At 38.9% G+C, this 22,186-nt stretch overlaps 5 protein-coding genes across 5 annotated transcripts; 3 read left to right on the forward strand and 2 right to left on the reverse strand.

The window, feature by feature from the left end:
- Positions 1 to 332: 332 nt before the first annotated feature.
- Positions 333 to 2,150, forward strand: LOC110851500 (bifunctional nitrilase/nitrile hydratase NIT4). Its single transcript, XM_022099306.2, has 4 exons — positions 333 to 642; positions 712 to 801; positions 896 to 1,093; positions 1,192 to 2,150. Exons 1-4 carry the CDS (start codon positions 408 to 410, stop codon positions 1,758 to 1,760), a joined length of 1,092 nt encoding a protein of 363 aa, XP_021954998.1. The 5' UTR covers positions 333 to 407; the 3' UTR covers positions 1,761 to 2,150.
- A 370-nt stretch (positions 2,151 to 2,520) lies between these two features.
- Positions 2,521 to 4,743, forward strand: LOC110841631. The gene is made up of 3 exons (XM_022087313.2): positions 2,521 to 2,727; positions 2,842 to 3,159; positions 3,253 to 4,743. Exons 1-3 carry the CDS (start codon positions 2,651 to 2,653, stop codon positions 4,382 to 4,384), a joined length of 1,527 nt encoding a protein of 508 aa, XP_021943005.1. The 5' UTR covers positions 2,521 to 2,650; the 3' UTR covers positions 4,385 to 4,743.
- Positions 4,744 to 5,530: 787 nt separating this feature from the next.
- On the forward strand, positions 5,531 to 10,199 carry LOC110844556 (sodium/potassium-transporting ATPase subunit alpha). Its single transcript, XM_022090785.2, has 16 exons — positions 5,531 to 5,669; positions 5,776 to 6,084; positions 6,190 to 6,289; positions 6,372 to 6,564; positions 6,668 to 6,741; positions 6,836 to 7,059; positions 7,160 to 7,184; positions 7,275 to 7,830; positions 7,933 to 8,042; positions 8,161 to 8,652; positions 8,737 to 8,816; positions 8,882 to 9,218; positions 9,302 to 9,493; positions 9,631 to 9,717; positions 9,821 to 9,923; positions 10,031 to 10,199. Exons 1-16 carry the CDS (start codon positions 5,667 to 5,669, stop codon positions 10,149 to 10,151), a joined length of 3,006 nt encoding a protein of 1,001 aa, XP_021946477.2. The 5' UTR covers positions 5,531 to 5,666; the 3' UTR covers positions 10,152 to 10,199.
- Positions 10,200 to 10,273: 74 nt separating this feature from the next.
- Positions 10,274 to 11,723, reverse strand: LOC118433834. The gene is made up of 3 exons (XM_035846149.1): positions 11,579 to 11,723; positions 11,330 to 11,497; positions 10,274 to 11,140 (listed from the first exon to the last, which is right to left on the reverse strand). Exons 2-3 carry the CDS (start codon positions 11,464 to 11,466, stop codon positions 10,300 to 10,302), a joined length of 978 nt encoding a protein of 325 aa, XP_035702042.1. The 5' UTR covers positions 11,467 to 11,497; positions 11,579 to 11,723; the 3' UTR covers positions 10,274 to 10,299.
- Positions 11,724 to 11,968: 245 nt separating this feature from the next.
- LOC110841986 (sodium/calcium exchanger regulatory protein 1) lies at positions 11,969 to 13,280 on the reverse strand. The gene is made up of 6 exons (XM_022087691.2): positions 13,088 to 13,280; positions 12,963 to 12,991; positions 12,812 to 12,872; positions 12,555 to 12,727; positions 12,305 to 12,454; positions 11,969 to 12,129 (listed from the first exon to the last, which is right to left on the reverse strand). The coding sequence occupies exons 1-6, from the start codon at positions 13,152 to 13,154 to the stop codon at positions 12,124 to 12,126; spliced, it is 486 nt and encodes a 161-aa protein (XP_021943383.1). The 5' UTR covers positions 13,155 to 13,280; the 3' UTR covers positions 11,969 to 12,123.
- Between the last annotated feature and the right edge of the window lie 8,906 nt (positions 13,281 to 22,186).

Here is a 22,186-nt window from a genome sequence, read left to right on the forward strand (position 1 = left end):
TGAAGTTGTCATGGGTTAAAATTTTTAACCCATGACAACTTTTCATCATGTGCAATTCATAAATCTATAGAGATGCCCAAACACGTGAGAAAAGAGGTGTGGGTCAGTTAAACATAAATGATGCAAATTTGGATGCTCGTACAGTCTGTGTTTTTCTTTACCACGCACTCTTATGCATACATGCATACATTCCAAGTATATTTACTTACTCTGTGCATACATATATCATATATGCACATACTCATCCTCAGTCTATCGGTATACATAGATAATCCAAGTAAATTGACCGAAATGACATTGACTGTAAGCTCACTTAAGTGAAACAAATGTGATTAAACTAGTTTAGTTCTTCATTGAAGTCAGCAGTCTCATTGATTCGTTTGACTTGGTTCTCTCTCTCATCCACCATGGCATCCAACAAGATAACACGTTTCCCATCCTCAGCTCAAACAACAGAAGCAGATAAGACGCCGAAGAATGACTCAAAGGTCAAGGTGGGAGTGGTTCAAGCTTCACCAGTTATTCTAGATCGAGAGGCTACTCTGGAAAAGGTGGCAAAAATCACGAGCGAGTATGGATGCAATGGGGCTGGCTTGGAGTTACTCCTCTTTCCTGAAGCCTTCATTTCGTGGTACCCCAGAGGTAATTTTGCAGATTACATTTTTTGTGCTAAAAGTCCTTGTAATGGTTTGTTTTATTGCGTATGTGAAGGAAATAATTTTGGGGTTGTGATTGGCTCGAGAACTCAGGAAGGCAGAGAAATGTTCCAGAAATATTGGGAGAGTTCTGTCACTGTACCCGGTAATTTCTTAAAAATTGAAATAGTATCCATCCATGTACACGCATTTACGTAGTTTATGTTAAACCTTACCTATGCTACATATTCTATTTGCAGGGCCAGCTACGCATCGCCTCGGGGAAATTGCCAGGGACAATAAACTTCATTTAGTAATTGGAGTTATTGAGAGAGAGGAGAGAAACGGGACTCTTTACTGCACGATCCTGTACTTTGACCCCTCGGGAGTACTGCTTGGAAAACATCGTAAACTAATGCCTACGGCGGGGGAACGATGTGTGTGGGGATTTGGGGATGGTGAGTCCTGAATGATTTTTGTCGTCTCCTTATTTAATTTTATATCCAGCTCTTTATTCCCTCCAAAATTATGCTAATGTTTTCAAATCAACAATCAGGCTCTACAATCCCCGTCTTTGAAACGGACATTGGTCGCATCGGGGGTGTAATTTGCTGGGAAAACTACATGCCCATGCTCAGAATGGCAATGTATGCAAAAGGTGTCCAAATCTATCTGGCACCGACAGCCGATTCTCGGGAGGCTTGGCTGCATTCGATGCGTCACATTGCGGTGGAGGGACGATGCTTTGTTCTCACGTGCAATCAATTCGTGAAGCGAAGCGACTACAAGGAAGGTGTCGACTATCACCAAACATTTGCGAGTGATGACCCAGACTCTGTAATTTGTTCGGGGGGCTCCTGTATCATCAACCCGTACGGAGAATTGATGGCCGGTCCGAATTACGAATCAGAGGTGGTCCTCACCGCAGAGATAGATTTGGATGAGATCATCAGGTCGAAAATAGACTTTGACCCGGTCGGTCACTATTCTCGTCCGGATGTGTTCAGCCTCGTGGTGAATGAAAAACTCAATTCGGCCGTCACTTTTGTCAATGGGGCCCCCAAACAGGCTTCCAATGAAGAATGTTCTGAAATTGAAGGGAAAGTTGGCAAACTGCACCTGTAATTGACTTCAATGCTGAAAATTGTCATATTTTGGCCACATTAACTATATTATAATTAACACTAATTTGCGAAACAATAAATTGTTAGATATTGGAAATCGTTTAGATTATTTCGATCAGGGTCATAGGTTTTTGCTCTTGTGGGAATAATTTGATGTTACTACAGGTTGTGTAAGTTTAATCCAGGTTTTTTAAATTCTATTAAACTACACAACCTCAGATTAACATTAGATTAATCCCACTTGGACCCCGGTGTTCTCATCCGTACTTCTCTGCTGGACGTGTTTTGAAGAATTCAAAAAAGAATACTACATGCATAGTTCATATTCTGTTATATGTTTGTATATGTAACGATGTTATGCATCCAACAATAAAATAAAGTAGTAAAGATATTCCATGCATACACACAAACATTTCCAACGCTACGAGACTAATATACCATGAAATTGATCATTATTAGGATTTGTGTTTAAGAAAAATTGAAATTAAATTGAACAGTATTATGCAAGTACTATGGTATTTAAGATATATTCTAGGGTAAAGTTTTGTCCTGCTTTCGGAATATGTGGTTCAGATTGGAAGAGCAATTTGAATAAGTCACGAATTACTACATTTTACATATTTAGAATACGCATATCAATTGAAGCATTCTAATATCATGTCTTCTACACTGGCCATGCAACGTGGGTTCAAAATAACTGTTGCCTTTTGCATATTGGTCGATGTTTAGACATTCACATCTATTCATGCATACATAAATATGTTCATATTTAGTAAATCAAAAACCAGTCTTGACACTAACATTGCACAAGTATATACTTATAAATTCCTCCAGAAATAATATTAAATGTAATTGATTTAATATCAATAAAATCAAATAGTACGATTCGACATGACGCAACTTTCAGAAAAAGTACAAAGCCCTGTTCCTTCAAATAACAGCGAATTGACTCAACAAAAAATCCAACAGTGAGTTGTTTCAGTTTATTATTCGTTTCCATTACTAAACGAAATGCTGGAAATATTTTTGGTATGCTAATTAATTATGACGTTCTTATTGTCTTCAAAATCTCAAATTACTAGTTCGTCCCCAGTTGAGGATATCTACGAGGTGTTTAATTGTGTCTACTGCCACTGCACCACGGCGTACCCGTTAATGCAATGTGCTGAGGGACACATGATTTGCGAATATGAAGGAACAACGTTCAAAACTTGTCCTGGAAGGTCGAAAACTGAGGACGAGGCTGGTCGTTGTGGAGCAGAGTTGATCTCGGTAGGACTGCTGTGGTACAAATACTTGACGCATCAAGGAATTTATGCGTGTCCCGTCCCCAGTTGCACTGGACTTCTGCAGGGTCAGGAGGACCAAAAAAATCACATCCGCAAAATGCATCCTGATGAGTATGAGGACCATCTAAATATTCGTAGCTCTACGTTCTTTTATCGTTTAAAACTGTACAAAGGAAAAGCTAACTTGGTTCATTTCACTCACAGGGCAAAGGACCTGGGAATGGTGCTGGATCAAGTACCGGAAAACAAAAAAAATGAGGTCAAATTACTGGAACTTCCTTCTGACTTATCATGTCCGTTGAGTCCAGTCTCGTCAAGGTCATCAAGCTCTGCTTCAAGCACAAGCAGCGTGATTACAGTAATTCTGGAGCATAAGGAGCCTCATTTATCTCCACCTGCAAAGGATGGAAGCCTACCCAGTTGCAGCCTAATTTCTCCAGGTTTAACGGTACCAGAAAAAGCTTTATCTTCACTTCCAACGCTACCAATGAGTACGGTTTCCAAAGACAATTTACCATCCAAGTCCATCCATCCAGACGAGGAAATCGTGGATGGATTTCTACAGAGCATTGCAAGTGACTGGCCACAATTTCTAGCATCACAAGACTTTGGAAATGAAGACATCCGAAACAGCAATAAAATTACATCCATTTCCACACCTCCACCACAAAAGTCCAAAGTTTGCTTTGGACCTTCATTTTCACGAAAGTCACAATTATCCGAAGAGAACAAATTGACTGAACATGCAGCTGAAAACAGATCCAAAGTTGATTCGTCTGATTTTACGTATTCGTCACAGTATTCAGATAATGATGGTTGGCCACCTATCGAAGCATCCGTTGACAATGACGAAGACGAAGTGGACGAAATCACGGATCACAGAGAAATCCTATTTCCTTGTTATTCAAGACAAGCAACATCGCCGTCGAGATTTCATGTCCCCAAATCTGCGAATGCCGTACCGTCCTGGTCCTCATCTAAATTTCACTGTCCTCGGAGCGCACTTGGCATCAATAGATTTCCGTCCTTGTCACGAGATCCACAAGGTGCGTCGTCTTCGCGTTCACAAGAGCCGCAACTATGGAAGCGCCCAACATTTCCAAAACTGAACCAACCGCTTTCCTTGGACGAGGATGACATGGCATTGAACGTGGAGAATAAGGAGGAGATTGACGCAGACCTTGACGAGGACCCTGCGAACTGGCCGGAGAGGATTCGCGGAAACCACAAAACCATTTCATACTCCGAAATACATCAGGAGCTTCTCAGAATACGCAACCAGTACACGAAACCCACTGCACAAAATCCCCAGAAATATTATTACAGTGACAATTAAAATTTACGGTGAGGATCCATATAATTATTGTCCTCAACTAATTATTCGAATAATTAAAATGCATTTTCATTTTGCATTTGCATAGTCTTCATGTATTTCCAAGATCAGAATTTTTAACAGTGTTTTTTTTGCATATTATTTAAGTCGCCAACTTTATAAATATGTATGCGTAATACTTACGTACGTTAACTTGTTTTGAGTGTGAATTAATTACTATGAACCATGTACTTTTTATTTTATAATTTTTAACATGAGCCTTATTTTTTACATCAGTATGATTTAGTAATTGACCGTTTATATTGATCCCAATGTTTTTACTACACGAAATAAATGAATTATTACATATTTCTGAAAAGATTCATACAGATTAGAAATTTTTAATTAATTATGTATGTAGAAGGAAGCACGGAATGTTTATTTAACCAATTCCTTTGACTAACCGTATTAATTACCTTTTAATGAAAGGGGTACACCGTAACCGGATTGAGCTAGAAATTTTATGAAAACAAAAGCTGGAAAGCGAGTGATGATGATGATTGGTTTAATATTTTCATAAGAGTTGTAATCACGTTTGAACTGGCGAACCTAAGCAAATCTGGAATCAATTAGCAAATAATTTAGCACCCATTCGACTAATGCATTATACACACATGTGCATAGCGAATTCTAGAATAATTGAAGAATTGATTGATTCTTTTCTAACCGTCAAAATATGAAATTATGTAAAAATTAAATTAACATTTGAACAGGTTTCGGCATTCGTTTAGCAATTGCTTAGAACTGCCGTGCGAAATTTAGTCTGGTCAATGAGAGCAAATTAAACCAGTATGTGACCGATTTAATTTTTAAGAGTGATCGCCCGTCTGGCACATGAACATTTTCTAATTAGTCAATTATTTGTATAGTTGACGATGGAATATGTATATCCAAAAAACGTCGAATCCTGGCACTCAGGAGACAGTGACTCGATGCGTGATACGTAAATCCTATGCCATCCATATCCTTAAATATGTACATACATACGTCTGCAGGTATGTCGCTATGTATGAAATACTCCGTTAACGCATACGTACATGCATACGTAAGTACTTATCCTTAGAAGAGTAGAACTCCTCCTAATTGCATGAGTTTGAACTGGTTTGTAGATTTTCATGACAATGGCATCAAATAACGATAAAAGGCCTAGAACATTGGTCATTGATGAAGATGACGGTCGATACACCTGCATTTTCCATCGGCAGTGATTAAAAGAAGTACGCTGGAATTATTTAGCTTCTAAAAAATGGTACGTACAGAAAACAAAAAAGGACCATTCTCATTTTGAAACTTCTTATTATTTACTACCTGAAAGTACCTCAAATCTTTTGTTTAATATGTGCGAACAATTCCAGGGGAAGAAGAAGGACGTGGCCTCCTTGAAAGGAGATATCGAGATTACAGAGCACACCCTTCCCCTGGACGACCTGTGCCGTCAGTTGAGGACGTGTCCACTCAAAGGGTTAAGCCATGCCTGGGCGAAAGTTATGTCTGAGAAGGAAGGGCCAAATCGCTTGACTCCCCCAAAGACAACGCCTCAATGGGTCATTTTCATCCGCAATGTGTTCAGCTACTTTGGAATCCTGCTCTGGATTGGTGCCATTCTCTGCTTCATTGCTTATGCAATTCAAGCGTCGAGCTCAGAGACAGCGTCAAAGGATAACGTAATTAATTATACAAACAGTGAAATAGAAAACTCATTACAAATCGAGCAGATGAAAAGTATAACATTTCATTTTTCCATCATCCACTTTTGCTGGATTTTATAGCTTTGGCTCGGTCTCGTCCTTACAATCGTGGTGCTCATCACTGGTATATTTTCATTCTACCAAGAATCCAAGAGTTCTGCCATTATGGAATCTTTCAAAGGTAATTCACACAGATGTGGGAGGAAGTACCTCAACTTACTCGAAATTTATTAATTGCGTTATCCTACCTTTATCAACTTCAGATCTCGTCCCTCAATACGCCCGAGTGATCAGAGAAGGACAACGCCTCACGCTAAAGGCGGAAGAAGTGACAATTGGCGACTTGGTGGAAGTGCAGCTGGGTGACAGAATCCCGGCCGACATACGAATTGTCGAAGCAAAATCTTTCAAAGTAGACAACTCCTCGTTGACTGGAGAAAGTGAGGCTCAGTCAAGGCAAGGACTCGTACATATTAATACATATGTACATATTTGCATACATAAATCACCATGCAAACTCCCTGATCAGTTATAAAAACATGGTGTTACTGTTCTACAGAGGACCAGATTGCACCAATGAGAATCCGTTAGAGACAAAGAATCTTGCTTTTTTTTCCACGAATGCTGTTGAAGGTGAAATTTCAGATCTTACTATAGAAAATTCAGAATAAAACTAAATAATGAAATAATGAAATGCTTATGATTCTATACTGTAACATAAATGTAGGAACTGCGAAGGGAATAGTTATCCGAATTGGTGACAATACAGTGATGGGAAGGATTGCGGGCCTCGTATCTGGTCTCGACTCTGGAGAAACACCAATAGCCAAAGAAATTGCCCACTTTATCCACATCATCACCGTCGTTGCGTTTGGTCTCGCCCTCGCCTTGCTCGCAGCCGCCATTGCACTTCGCTATCACTGGCTGGACGGGGTCATTTTCTTTATCGGGGTATCCTCATTATGTTTATGCAAATAAATTTATATACAATTTTGACTATGTAGAAATGCTTTGTCAAAGATGTTTTAAAAATTTTATTTTTTAAAAACAGATCATCGTGGCCTGGGTGCCTGAAGGTACACAAAATGCACAAAAATAATAACTTCATACGTGCATTTATATCCACAACTGAATATGCTTACATGCATACCTTTTTGATTCTTGAGGTCTCTTGGCTACGGTCACCGTTTGTCTGACACTCACAGCGAAACGGATGGCGAAAAAGAATTGTCTGGTGAAAAACCTGGAAGCCGTCGAAACCTTGGGCTCCACCTCCGCAATCTGTTCCGATAAGACGGGCACCTTAACTCAAAACCGGATGACCGTGTCACACCTCTGGGTTGAAGGTGGGATTGTGGATGCAAAACTTAACGATGACTGCACCAGCGTGGGCGTTGCAGGATACAATAAACGCGACGGATACCAGAAACTCGTGAGGATTGCGGCACTCTGCAGCACGGCTGAATTCAAGGGGGGTCAGGACAGCAGTGTTCCCGTGATGAAAAGGGATGTCGCTGGAGATGCATCGGAGGCAGCAATACTCAAATTTGTGGAATTGGCAGAAGGAAGTGCTGCCAAAATTCGGGAAAGATTTCCCAAAATTTGCGAGATCCCCTTCAACTCAAGCGACAAGTTTCAGCTATCCATTCATGCGAACAATATGACGGATAAGGGGTGTCACTTACTCGTTATGAAGGGTGCACCAGAGCGAATATTAGAAAGGTTGGGATGTATATACAATTTTTGACTCGATTGCATTATATTTTCAAAATTAATGAAGAAATTTATAAAGCACTTCATAACATGAAATATTAATACAATAAGGTGTTCAACAATAATGACAAACCAGGGAGAGGTAGCCATGAACGACAAGGCCCTTGATGCTTTCCACGATGCATATCTAGAACTGGGATCTTTGGGAGAGAGGGTATTAGGTGAGTATTCAATAAGTGCCATATTTTCATCATGTTTCTTAAAACTCTACGCAAATCACATAGTGTAATTCAATATAAATGTCAATATGTGTATATTCTTCCATGTATTTGTGTATAGGTTTCTGCGATCTACCCTTGCCATCATGTGACTACCCAATAGGCTACAATTTCAACTCAGAGGAGCCCAACTTTCCTTTAACTGAACTGAGATTTGTGGGGTTAATTTCAATGTTGGACCCTCCTCGGCCCACAGTTCCCGACGCTGTGGCCAAGTGCCGATCTGCCGGCGTTCGTGTAATCATGGTCACTGGAGATCACCCCATAACAGCCAAAGCGATTGCAAAATCCGTTGGAATAATTTCCCCGGAGAACGAAACAATTGAAGACATTGCCAACAGGTTGGGTGTTCCATTGTCCGAAGTGTCCCCAGAATCCGCGTCCGCCGCCGTCGTTCATGGAGGAGAGCTGAAAGAATTGAGTGAAACGGAGTTGGACAATGTGCTGAGAAATTACAGCGAGATAGTTTTTGCTCGGACTTCTCCCCAACAAAAATTGCAAATTGTGGAGGCTTTGCAGAAGCAGGGCGCCATTGTGGCTGTGACAGGAGATGGTAAAAATCATGTGATTTCAAATAATTTATATTAGGCAATTATATTCATTATTTGAGTTATTACACACTTTATGCACTTTTCAGGCGTTAATGACTCGCCAGCCTTAAAGAAAGCTGATATCGGCGTGGCGATGGGAATCACGGGCTCTGACGTTTCTAAACAGGTTGCTAAAATTTACACTATTCATCATTCATTAAGTTAAAAAATCGTGAAATTGAATGCATTCAGGCCGCAGATATGATTCTGCTGGATGACAATTTCTCAACAATCGTAGCGGGTGTCGAGGAAGGACGTTTGATCTTCGATAATTTAAAGAAATCTATAGCTTATACGCTAACGTCGAAGATTCCAGAAGTGTCGCCGTTCCTCTTCTTTATCCTTTTTGACATTCCCTTAGCTCTCGGCTCCGTCACAATTCTTTGCATTGACCTTGGCACCGATATGGTCCCTGCAATATCGCTCGCGTATGAGAAATCCGAATCTGACATAATGCTGCGATCGCCACGTGATCCGAAACGAGATCGGCTGGTTAACGAACGGCTCATTTCCGTTGCGTACGGACAAGGCAATTTACAAATAATTAATTTCTAATAAGTATGATTATGAATAATAATAAACTGAATTACTAATTAAATTAATTACTAACAGTCGGGATGATACAGGCAGTGGCAGGTTTTTTCGTGTACTTTATCATCATGGCAGAAAATGGATTTCTCCCTCAGGATCTGTACGGAATTCGACCCCGATGGGAAAGCCGAGCGGTCAATGATTTAGAAGATTCATATGGTCAGGAATGGACATACGTTGCGAGAAAAAAATTAGAATACACTTGTCATACAGGCAAGTTCTAAATATACGTGTTGGCCTATTGAAAAGAGCATCATATTTAAAGACACCGCCGAAACTAGAACAATGAAAAATTTAACTCGACCCCCATTCTTCTTTGATTTCATTAAATATTTTTTTAATACTTCCAGCTTTCTTTGTGGCCATAGTCATCGTTCAGTGGGCGGATGTCATCATTTGTAAAACAAGGCGCTTGTCGCTTTGGGACCAAGGAATGGGTAAATTTTATAATTTTATATAATTATTAAGTTGCTTTAGAGGCTTAATTTACTTTTCGTGTAATCCAATTATTGTTTGTTACTAATATGTGGACAAAAACAGGTAACTGGGTTCTGAATTTTGGACTTGTTTTCGAAACTGCCGTTGCGGCCTTTCTTAGCTACACCCCCGGAATGGACGTCGCACTAAGAATGCAACCCTTAAAGTACATGTCATATCTGTCCACTTGTGCATTATAAATTTGTTTAATGCATATTATGCAATTAGTGGGGTTGATTTCTGATTACATAAATTTGCTTGATATGTGTACAGATTTGTATGGTGGCTGCCTCCTCTTCCCTTCGCAGTACTCATTATGCTCTACGACGAAGTAAGACGATGGCTTATACGGCGTCAACCAGGTGGATGGGTCGAAATGGAAACATATTACTAACACACCCTTATTCTATATAAGAAATTAATAAAAATCAAACCAACCCAATTTTACTTTCACGTTTAATTTTAATTCTTTACTTGTTCACAAATTTGAGCAATATTTCATAAACGCTTCAAATAACAAGAGCTTCAAATAACAAGTGGCATTATTCAGATTTATCTGAGAAAGATGAGTACAAATTTGAGTCTATCTTGAGCATGGTTTTCGTGATGTCTTCGTCCAAATTTCCAGAATTCAAGCCTCCCGAATAATCGTCAGAAGTTTGTAAATACTCAGTCAAAATTCCTGAATGCTCGTTCAAGGTTCCCGAATTATCGTCCAATGTTTCTGAACAATCGTCCAAAATTCCTGAATGCTCGTTCAAGCTTCCTGAATAATCCTCAGGTGATTGTGAACAATCGTCCAAAATTCCTGAATACTCGTTCAAACTTCCCGAATAATCTTCAGATGTTTGTAAATAATCGTCCAATGTTTGTAAATAATCGTTCATTGTTTCTGAATGACCGTCCAATGTCTGTGAATGATTGTCCAATGTTTCTGAAAGATCCTCCATTTTTCCTGACCAATCGTCCAATCTTCCTGAATAATCGTTAAAGCTTCCTGAATAATCCTTAGATGTTTGTAAATAATTGTCCAATATTTCTGAATGATCGTCCATTTTTTCAGACGAGTCGTCCAAGATTTCTGAATTGCCGGAAAGTTCGAATTTGGGTGTTGTAGGGCGACGTGGTTGTAGTCGGCGTTGACTGCGATGAAGGACTAATCCATGCTCAGCTACTCGATGTTTCGTAAGTGTAGTTTTATTCCGATATCGTGATCCACAACCTGATTCTGGGCAAATAAAAGTCCCCTGGTGAATAATTTCATGACGCTTGAGCATTGACGCCGAGGAGAATTTCTTGGTGCAGCTTTGGCACAGGAATTCCTGTGCCTCAGAAGACTTTGAAGAAGCCGCCGACGATGATGATGACACAGTTTGGTTGTTGCTAAAAAGTAGAATTACATTCGTATTTAACTTTAATTATTATTATAGTTACTAAATATCTACGTGGGCAATGGCTAATGGGTTTGTATATAAATCACTGCTCAGCCAAACCAAGGGAGGAGCCGTTTTTACCATTTGTGGCTTTTCTGGAATATATTTGTCGGCGGTATAAACAATTTTCTTTACTTACTTCGGGTAAACGATGTACGGCGCAGCAGCATTGTTGTCAGGGCCTTCAAAAAGTTCAATTGCTTTGACGATGGAACCGTCGTATCGTTGAATTTCAACATCTCTCGTAAAGAGATTGGTTGTTCGTCTGACCTTCATAGTTAGTCCGAAGTTCCCTCGAAACTCGCGACTTCTCCGAAATTATATTTCAACAATGTAAATTATTTGTTCATCAAGATTAATTAAATTAGCTAACAATACAAATGCTTACCTGCGAAACAATTCTTGATTTGATTCGATTTTTATCAAAAGTTTGAGAATATCTGGCAAGATTGTGCAGCACAATTTGTGTTCTGGTTTCTTTGCACGACAGATGATGACTGACTCCGCGGGTGGACTGAGCTGACCTGCGTGTTAGAAACAATGCTCGCCTACTGAATGGTTCCCGCGTGGGTCGGTGAGTTGGATGCTGACAGACTCCTAGCCAAGCTCGTATTCAAGTTTTTGACACCTTGAACCGCAATGTAAAATAAGATTAAGCTCGACAATAAAGAATGCATTTCTTCAAGTTTTATTTCAAAATCAGTGGAAATAAAGTCCAAGAGTTCAAGTTCATAAATTAAAGTTCATAAATTTAAACACATTTAAATACATTTCACATTTAAAAGTAAAAAAAATTCTAGAAATACGGCAAGATTAGTAATTTTGTTTGTAGATAATTTATATGATGAAATTTATTATAATTAAGTTTTCCATTCCGTATATGTCAGCTTGTCAACCAAGAGGAGTAACCATAATCAGATCCTGGGATTCTGATTAAAGCTGCAACAAACGGTATCAAAATTAATTTACATCTCTAATTTGCTTATGCAGCTCAACTGAAAATATGTTGTTTGTTGTTTCTGAGATAACTTCCGTTGGCAAAAGTGATCTCAGATAAGAACGGCAACTACATATGTTCGCCAGCTATTTTATGCACATATTAATTGCGACCTACCCTTCGGTAAATCCGTGTACTTGTAACACTGTCAGCGTATAATTTCATTGTCATTTGGGTTGGAGAAAACTCTCTGTCAATTCGGTAGGCTTTCCCAGAGCATACTTGGTTGGTTAGCATTTTGGTGGTTCCGTCCATTGTGATGGTGGTCTGTGCATTGTGCATATCAACAAAATGCGCAATGAAGTATTTTTATTAGGGTAATTAGCTAAATAAATTAGATAATTAAACTCGGGTAAGATTTACTCACCTTGCAAGTCCGATCATCTCCAGTGGTTTCATCAAACTCTTCTCCCAGCTTGAACGTAATGGTGGTCGTCTTAAAGGTCGTCTCCGTCTTGATAGTCCACAAGTCCCCTTCCTTTGAAATTGTCGCAATTGGGGTCGCTGCCGCCGCCAAGTTCTTGGTAAAGAATCCAACTCCTGGTGCATAATTGAGTAAAATTGAGTAATATTTTAGAGTATTCTGATTTGTGAGGCATTTTTATATACGAGACCATTGCATACCAAGGGCAGTCATGTATTCATAGAACTTGTCGCTGCTCGAAAGCTCGTATCTACCAACAATCTGAAAAGTATTATTAATCATTATTAATTATATAAAATGCGTTACGATATTTGATTTTATTAACTAATATTTAACGGTTTTTATACCCACCGAAACAGGCGTGCCAGTCGTAGCGGCGTCTAAAAATATAGTACACATACTTAATTGAAGTAATTTAAGACACAAAATATAGAACCAGTAATTTTTTGTAATTAAATTTCAGTATTATTCCTTACTCGAAGTATCATCAGAGAAACCATGGGGAAGAAAAATTGACACAAAAATAACCACAAAAAGCTTCATCTTGGAATTTTGTTTGAAAGATTGTGAAAGGTCCAGAGATGAGATCGAACTGAAGCCAACCTTGGTCGTAAAGATGCTTAAAATAGGGCAAGAGATGAAAAAAGCGTTCTTTTTACGAAGAGAAGGGTCCGATTTTATTAGAACCACAATAACATGAAAGCACACCAGGTTCCTTATAAAAGTGCATCGCTTGCTTATTATTAGTGGTACTGACTGCCAAGAAAGGGACTGGAAAATAAAATATCAGATTAACAAAGTTGTTCCCTTTCTGAGATGTTGTTTCCAAACAGCCCTTCAACTTGCTTATTGGTTGGTATTCCCACTACTTGGGATGAAATGCATAAGACTCATGTTTCAGCAGCGTTCGTACTTTCAATTTTATCTGGTGTATTATTATGTAATCATGCAATGCAAACATGCAAAAATATATTTTATAGGAAACTATGTTCGAAGTCATAACTCGTAAAAAATTATTATTTTTTTAATTAATAAAAAATCACTCCGCAGCACCAAGTATATTTCTCTTCATAACTAAAATCACTAAATAATAAATATCTCATTTTTGGGTACCAATATACATCGGCATACATCTATACATAGGATGCACTTAGGAGATCCTCATTAGGTACACACTTATCCAGTACCTTTTTCTCATCGTTTTACCGCACCATCTTTGTGAGTAATAAGTACGACCCACCATTTGGGAGCAGAAGTGTGTACAGAATACTTGTACACGTATACCTGCATATAATCACTCTTCTGTTAGGACCAGTGAATTTAGGTCAAGAGGTTCAATCATTTGTTGGGTATGCATTTTGGATTTCAGGACCAAACTGAAAGAAGTGATTCTTCTTCAAACTCCATCCCTTCAAAAGCTTGTCTATCGATGCTCGACTTTGAGCGAAGGTGAAGTTTAAGTTGAAGAGCTTTTGCTTGGATTAGAATGAAAAGTACCTTGAAACAGATTCGGTTAACCTGGATTTTCTTGGGTTCCGTTGTATGCCAGTGGATTTTTAGTAAATACTAAATAATGGTCCAACTAGGTCACACCGGCCTTTTATTCTGCAACGAAGGGTTTTTATTCGGTTGGATGCTTAAACCAAGGTCAGACAAATTTTGAGATTCAAGTTACGACGAATTACTCGAATAGGGTTCATTATAATAATCGCTCATCTGTACTTGAACCTATTATGAAACGTATACATACGTATCCCCACGGCATTTTGACTTTGACAATAATTTGGGTTACGTGGCATTTTCAATCATCCTCCACGAAGAGCAAGAAAAAACTTCAACTGTAATAGACTCTCAAACTTTTTCCTTATTAATGAACCATGAGTTTGTAATAAGTCACACTAATATTTTCATGATCATCATGTCATCTGGCTATGCATACATGCCATGTATTACGTTATATTGCGGCCGGATGAATTCCCACCGAGTGACCCCTTCGCTGAGTGAGCATAAAACCATTTACATATGTCTGTAGTTACTTATTTACTACCGGGCATCAATACCTTTGTTACCACTTTTCAACTAAAATGAACTTTATTTTGGTTTCAGTGACATGTGTGTCTTCCTCCATGAATTCTTGCATGTGAGTGTGCTATATGGACGAATTTATGTATACCAGCAAATCGTGGGAACCTTATTAAACTCCTACCTCGCGTTTTTACTGACCGGAAGTGACATACTCACGGTGACACTGACATGATGGTGCTCTTCTTTACATTTTTATCCACGTGGTTTCGGAAATTACTAATGAAATATAAATAAATAAATGAGTTACATTTTGATGTGATCTACAGGTTCCATCCTGATGATTTGTATTTTTCATATTTTCCATTGTCTTTCTGTGAGAAATGCAACATGTGATAATTTCTAACGAGTTCACATTCAGTTGTTGTTTTTGGATGCCTAATTTCCAGAGTTTGGACGAGTAGGGCACATAAAGACTTGAAATCGGTATAAAAGTTTTTATGTAAGAGCGATGATGACGAAGAGTCCGAAATACATACTCGAGCCTTTTCCTCATCAACGCATAATTTTTTCTTTGTACTGGGAATGCTCTCAGCTGGCCTTGTATTACATTAATCAATACATTTTGATGAAACAACTTATGAAAAATGGTGGTATTGTTAGCACAATTCGCTAGTGGGCAAGAGAGTGGAAGTGAACTCGGAGCCCTTTGTGCTTGAAGGGATTAGGGAAGGAAATAAGGAGCATTTCCCTTTCAATTGCCAAGCACAAACGCAAATGCACATATGCGGAAATAGAAATTGAAAGCGAACACCTTGCCTGTCTGCCTTTTTCTCCACGTACACCTTAAACATGGAAGTGTACTAACTAACTTCCTACAGACTTTTGTAAATACTTCTGTGTAATATGTTGCTGGTTGTTGTAAACACTTGAGAGAGCTTTGACCCCTGCAATGAGACAAATTAAGCATCAGTCGACTTGATATTAACATCGTATTTAGAAGAAATGTTCGCTCCAGTACTTATTTCTTTGTTAAAGTGTAAAACCATTAATTAGACCCCGATTAAGTATCCACCGTTCGTTCCAAAAAATATGTATAAAAAACCCTTGCAACTCTTCAATTTGAATACTTTTTTAAAAATATTTTTAGAACCACCTTCGTGTAAAATAATTTCTAATCTCGAATGAACAGTAAAAAAAACTGTCCATTGTACACTAATTGCAACATTGCGAGCAACAAAATTATTATTTTCAACTTCAATCTATTTCGGCTGACCTTTCTTGCCCTTCACCTCTCTTCGGCCCTATTTCCGTGTTTAGCATTTAGTCATCCTTCCGTCATTTGTCCTTATGTTTGGTGAATATTTTTATATTTGCTTTGCTCCAGTTGTTGTTTGTTAAGGTTGAGTTCAAATCGGTCTTTATTTTCGGCATCCTTTCGCTTTCATCTGCTCATCTTTTCCCTTCTTCCGTCGAGCTGCTTCCTTCTTCCTCATTCCTGAGGTTCCGCAGGTCAACAGCGCTCACTCTCAAATGTATGCACAGCAGTGCATAAGTACTCACCTGTCTTGGTTTGGGTGTGTTTGTGCCACTCGACAAAAAGAAGGTACGCATATTAGTGAAGGAGCGTGGCTGCCGACCTTTTATTGTCGTTTGGGTGAACGTTCGCTGGAGGACCATATTGACCGAAATGCATACAATAAATATGACCAAGAATACAATAAGCTTCTTCTGACGAAGGACCTTGGAATTTACAAATAAATGGAGGGTGGTCAACACACTCCAGTTATTGACACTTTTATTTTCTTAAGTACACAATAATAAAAGGGTTAAGTTCACCCCAACAAATAGTGACTAATCTGATGCGTGGCCCACTCATTTGTCCGCTTGTGAGGAAGAGGAAGGGTTGGATTGTCGGAATTCATAAAAATATCCTGGTTCATCATTTTCACATTATTGTCATGCTCGAGTTTTACTGGAGGCAGATGCGCATCTCTCTCTTGTCACGTTTCTTTTACCAGTTTCGTTCCGTAAAACGAGTGCACGAAATACAATGACATAAAGGCACAAGCCGTTATGATAGGATTGATTTTGAATCTATTTTAGTTGTTTTGAAAGGTTGAATGCAGAGGAAGGGTCGGGGTCGGTCAAAATACATGCACACTAGTACATTAGCACATTTAGCACATTAGCAATCTCGATTTTTATTCACACTGGAGATAAATCTACATCTTGCTCTTAATGGAATCAGAAATTGAGTTTTTCATGACGTCAACACTGACGACGACCAGTGTTTAATTTACGAAGAATTGCATAACCTTTGATTATCCGTTGTATGTAATGTTGTATAAGCTTGATTAATGTGTCCACCTGTTTCTGTTTCCAGAAAGAAAATGGCCAACATTTGGGCGATTGACAGCAACGAGGACAAAAAATATACTTGGCCTGGGTTCCTCGTACCCCTTCTCTATTTGTCTTAATGATGTCGTGCTAAGTTGGACCTTAATTTTTAATGCCTCAGCCTGTGTAACCTATCTACACATGGATTGAAATTCTGACGCAATTCTATTCCTCCCCCACTTGAAAGTGTTTATCCATGCAACATATACTTATATATGGTCGCAGTAGTTTAAATGTATGCCCATACACTGGAGGACAAACAATTGTATTGCATATTGTCGTATTATAAATTACACAATGCCGCTCAAATACATAAAATCAGGCTGCCTGATTGAACTTGGTTGGACGCTTGTTGCTCGAGGTAGCCGTCCAAATATGATAATCGGACGACTTTCTCTCGCATCTCCACTGCGGATGAGAGCTGCAAGTTACCCCTCATTAATTTTATGTTCAGAGATAGTAAAACTGCAGGGGTCTGACCAAACAGGCAAGCAATAAATAATCAAGAATCCGGATCCGATGTTGAGATAGAAATTTAAAAGCAGGGCGACTCACACACACAAAACGCAGTGGTTCAAGGCACGTGCCTTTCAATTTCTCCCAGTTCAATAAGGAACGAGGTCCATTAACTCGACCAACAGCAACCCGGTCGTGTAAGGTGATGAGGTGACTCATACAAGTTGAAAGTCAAGTTCGGCTCCGCAGCCCATTTAAATATGCACAACATAGTGAGTGGCATTGTTAGTTACGGTGAAATACTTGGATATTATGATTATCAGATTGGATGAAAATCAGTGAAATTTAAGGATTTTGTAGAGTTGGAAGCTCAGCCATAATGTGGAGATTGTTGTGGCGTGAGGGTTGAAAGTACTCCCGACTTTGATGAAGTCTTATCTCACTTCCTTTCTCGGTACAAGAAATGTGCACCTTGTTGCACCTTTGCTTTTCCCCCCACAAACTTTTACATATTACACACTTGCCATAAAATTTTTGTTGTAGTTTATTTCAAAGTTAACGATACCTGTTTTTACTAATACTGAGAAAAATCGGTTTAAATCGTGTCGTATGTTTCGAACGTGCCGAGATTCTTCTTCACATTCTACGTAATATCTCGAGTAGTGGTTGGACGGAGGGAGATTGACTTCTCCCTCCTGATAGTCGCTCCCTCGTTCATGATGAATGAAGTATCTCACCCACACCCACCCACCAGGAGACTTTTCCTGATTAAGCCGGTGGTTTGGGTGGGTGTGTCAGTGGACCATAAATTTGAGAGAAAGGTTGCCCCACCCCGCTTCACTTGCAGCAAAAGCAGTAAAGTAAAAGCAAACAAGCAACAGTCGTGGTATACCAAGTGCGATGGAGAGAGGTTGTTAGCATATAGATTCCCCTTTTAATCAGAAGGCCAGCAACATAACACAGCACCAACGAACGCAGAGTAGTATCTTTTATTTTACTTTATCTCATCATCTCCAAAACTGCCTGTGTTGCGCTTTAATCTCGGACTGATTTGTTCTGGTGTGAGCCGCAGAAGCATCACCATCACATCAGCAACAGCAATTTATTATGTCGGTTGGGATGATATATTCTGCTGAAAACCGAAAACGGGTTGTTGTTCTGCGTCAGAGAAATAAATCGACGTTAACCACATGGATGAGTTGGCTCAATTTGTAACCATCCATAAAATTAAAAACGAGGCGTTCATTTTGAAAATATGTATGCCTTCTGTTGCCAGCCACCACGTTTACACATATCTTTCTATCCATGCATCTTTGTGCTCCTTACAATATTTGGAAATGCACAAATGAGCATATTTTTTGCACGGTTTCATGAACATATGTACGTGCCACATATATTTCCTCGTGGTGAAATACAGTAAGTGTACAACAGGTAAAAATGCAGCTAGTTGTTTTCAGCAATTGTTCGGCTTGATGTTTGGTGGGAATTTGGCTGTGAGAAATTCACTTTCTATTTTAAACTAAAGTGACATTTTATTACACCTTGATTGTTATGGCACGAAATGAGATTTGACGATAGGATTTGATCATTGAATGAAATCGCGTGATTCTATGAAGCACTTTGCATGGAAGTTGGTTTTATTTAGCTTCAAACCAGGACTCGTGACGCTCTTGCATGACACGAGGGGACCCTTCTTAGCTAAACTTGACTTTCAGCCTAAATAAGGGCACCCGTACCCCAATCCAGTTCTTGCCCGATGCATGAGTGCTCGCACACTCACCGCTGCCAATAATGCCCGGATTGGTCCTTTTTCCCATCGTTTCGTTGACTTCCTTCCTTCCTTCCTTTCCAAAAGCCACTCTTGCATGCAACACATCATTCCGTGCAAGCAATGAATTGAATAATCCAATACAAAATTTATGGACCTACGACGAGAATAAGTAAAATATCAACCAAATCAAAAGTGACTTCATACTAAATATACCGGAAGTGCAGTTGGATTCCTGGGAACCAAACCTAAAGAGTAGTAGATATTATTGGACAAAAGGATTTCTTTACAATATTCCAGACGAATTTATGACTATGTTCAGATAAATGTGTATATGTCTCAGGGTCCAGTGACAATTATTATTTATCACTTTGTTATAATTCAAATAAAACTACAAGCATTTCATGTAATGAGTATATAAATATGCAAAACTAGCTAATTTCCTTGGTTGTAGACATAGCGGCGGCACTAAGGACCAGATGAAGGAGAAAGCTAAAAACCACAAAAACTATATTTGTACAGTGACATAGAACAACACAATTTAAATTCAAAATCTTATTCCATTTTTAGACGCATACTAATGTGCATATATACAGTTTCATAGAACAGTCTGAAATAAAAAGTGGGGAAAGTCGATCTCACAACAATCATTATCCAAGAGCTATTACTTATGAACCATTAGTTCCTGCTTTGTATCTGGAAATATACACGATAAACGCAACAGCACAGCAATATCTGTTGAAGAGTCCCCCACGCATCGACTACTTGAACGAGTCGTCACGTGTCGGTGGTGTCATCCAAACCTCGTCCCCTCGCACCACCACCACTGCGCGATTACCAAAACAAATCAACCATTAAGTTCAGCAGCAGGGTCGTGGGTACACAGACCCAGTCAGTAATTAAAAAATAGGTAAATTTAGAAGTTGCGTGGCTAGAGTGGTTCCTTACGTATAAACAGTTTTAAGCGAAAGCAGCTCTCAATTCCACGTTTCCCATCTCCAATGTTCACTAACTGTAACTCAAATCAAATCATGATCAATTGAACGAACGCGCAATGCCCTTAAATCTTCATTACTTGATATGGAACATGAAAGCACTTGAGTTTTTTTTTATATCGCAAATGTATTTAATGTATTCGCATATAATTTTTACATAAAAAACAATCTCAAATACTATATGTATTTTTCATCGTGAAAGTTAATCACTGTTATATTACAGATAATTGTACGTACACGGAAAGTGGTTGACTTTTTGCCTTCTCGGTCGGATATTTGATAAGTTACGAGTTCCTTGGTTCAGAAATCAAGCTGTGCCCTTTATCCCGCGGCTGACTCGAACCAAGCTGATTGACATGAAAAACAAGAACAAAAGGTCTCCCGTCGTGAAGAACGTTCCCTCCCGATAACTTTTCCTTTCGAGGCTAGATATATGTTTATGCATGCATGTAGATATGTGAGTACTTTACCCACATTAAATAAGCAGCGAATCCATTAAAACTGATTAACAATTGACGAAGTTACTGGAAATGGAGAAACCCAAATTCAATTGTTTGATCAACAACTTGATAATTAACAGGATGGAAAAAATGGAATTATATTTTTCAGCAGAAAAGCCTCGAAAGAAGGAGTCCACTCATTCAATCAATTATTTTCGTACGATTTCTATAATTATTCGAAATCCGTGGAAAACAGTTGGAATTAAATTGGATGAATGTACAAATATATAACATTTCTACGAAATTTTGTTATGTGTGTATCTGAAAACCAAATTTCAGCACAATCCGACAATTCTAAACATAATCGGTAGTGATCATCCTATTTGCTTTTAAAATGTCAAATTTCATCTCCCTACGAGGATTTCCAAAAAGTTAATTTAATCAAATCAGGTTATGAAACCAGTTTGTGATCGATTTTGAAAAAGACCAAGTCAAATTTGATACTGCTGCACACAATTTTATGTGAATTTAAATGGTTGGTATTTTAATCTCTTACAGTTATTTTTTAATACTTTTTAGTTCGCCAAATATGTAACATAATCTCTCACCCAAAAATACATGCCTGATTTCTCCTTTAATCGGCCACCAGTTGGTTCGTTGATTGGTCATTCATGTGTTTCAAAAACAACCAACAGGACCGAAATTCGGTCGGAACGCATCATGTTGTTGTGCTCACCCTGAAAAAGAGGGTGATCAGGATGAAAGAAAGGTGAACGCTGTGTGTGACGTGAAATACGAGGCTTGTGGGGCACCGGGCCACAGCTCAACTATTATGCAATGTGCAAGTGACTTACTTTTCTCTCCATTCAGGTAAAAGGACGACGACGACGACGCTGTTGTTCTGTGTTGTCGACCTGGTTGTTGGTTACGTGGATGGATATCCTACCAAATCATGTCCATACATTGTGGCAGTTGTTCCTCGTGCTGCATGCACATTGCGTCACAAAAAATGGATTAGCATCACAATCCACACAAACCCAAGGGAGTCCGATTCAATGAGGGTAAATAATAAAGGGTATGAGCATAATGTGTATATTTCTGCTGTTGCTGCAGACCCACTCATCATAACTGTCCTTACAAAGCTTATTTCTCTCTCGGATGAATGGCATGGGCACGGGAAAAGGTGCAATTCTTGCAGGTACGTATGATTCGTTTTTAGCTAGCAAATTCAACATGGTGAAAAATATTGGGGTACGATATCAACAATATTGATTTGGGGCAACTGTAGATGTGCGTTAAAATAGGGATAGGGAATTTATAAAGGCACATTGTGCATGCCAACTTTTCAGGGAAAGTATTATGTAGTAAAAGTTTAGAGCATACATATTTTCAATTAATTATACGATTATTCCGGACGAAGAACAAAGTGACGCGACTGCTGTCACTGATTACCAATTTGGAGTGAAATCATCATACATATCTCTGAAATTTGAT

The sequence above is a fragment of the Folsomia candida genome, unplaced genomic scaffold (assembly GCF_002217175.1).
Source record: "Folsomia candida strain VU population unplaced genomic scaffold, ASM221717v1 Fcan01_Sc001, whole genome shotgun sequence".
NCBI lineage: Eukaryota > Metazoa > Arthropoda > Collembola > Entomobryomorpha > Isotomidae > Folsomia > Folsomia candida.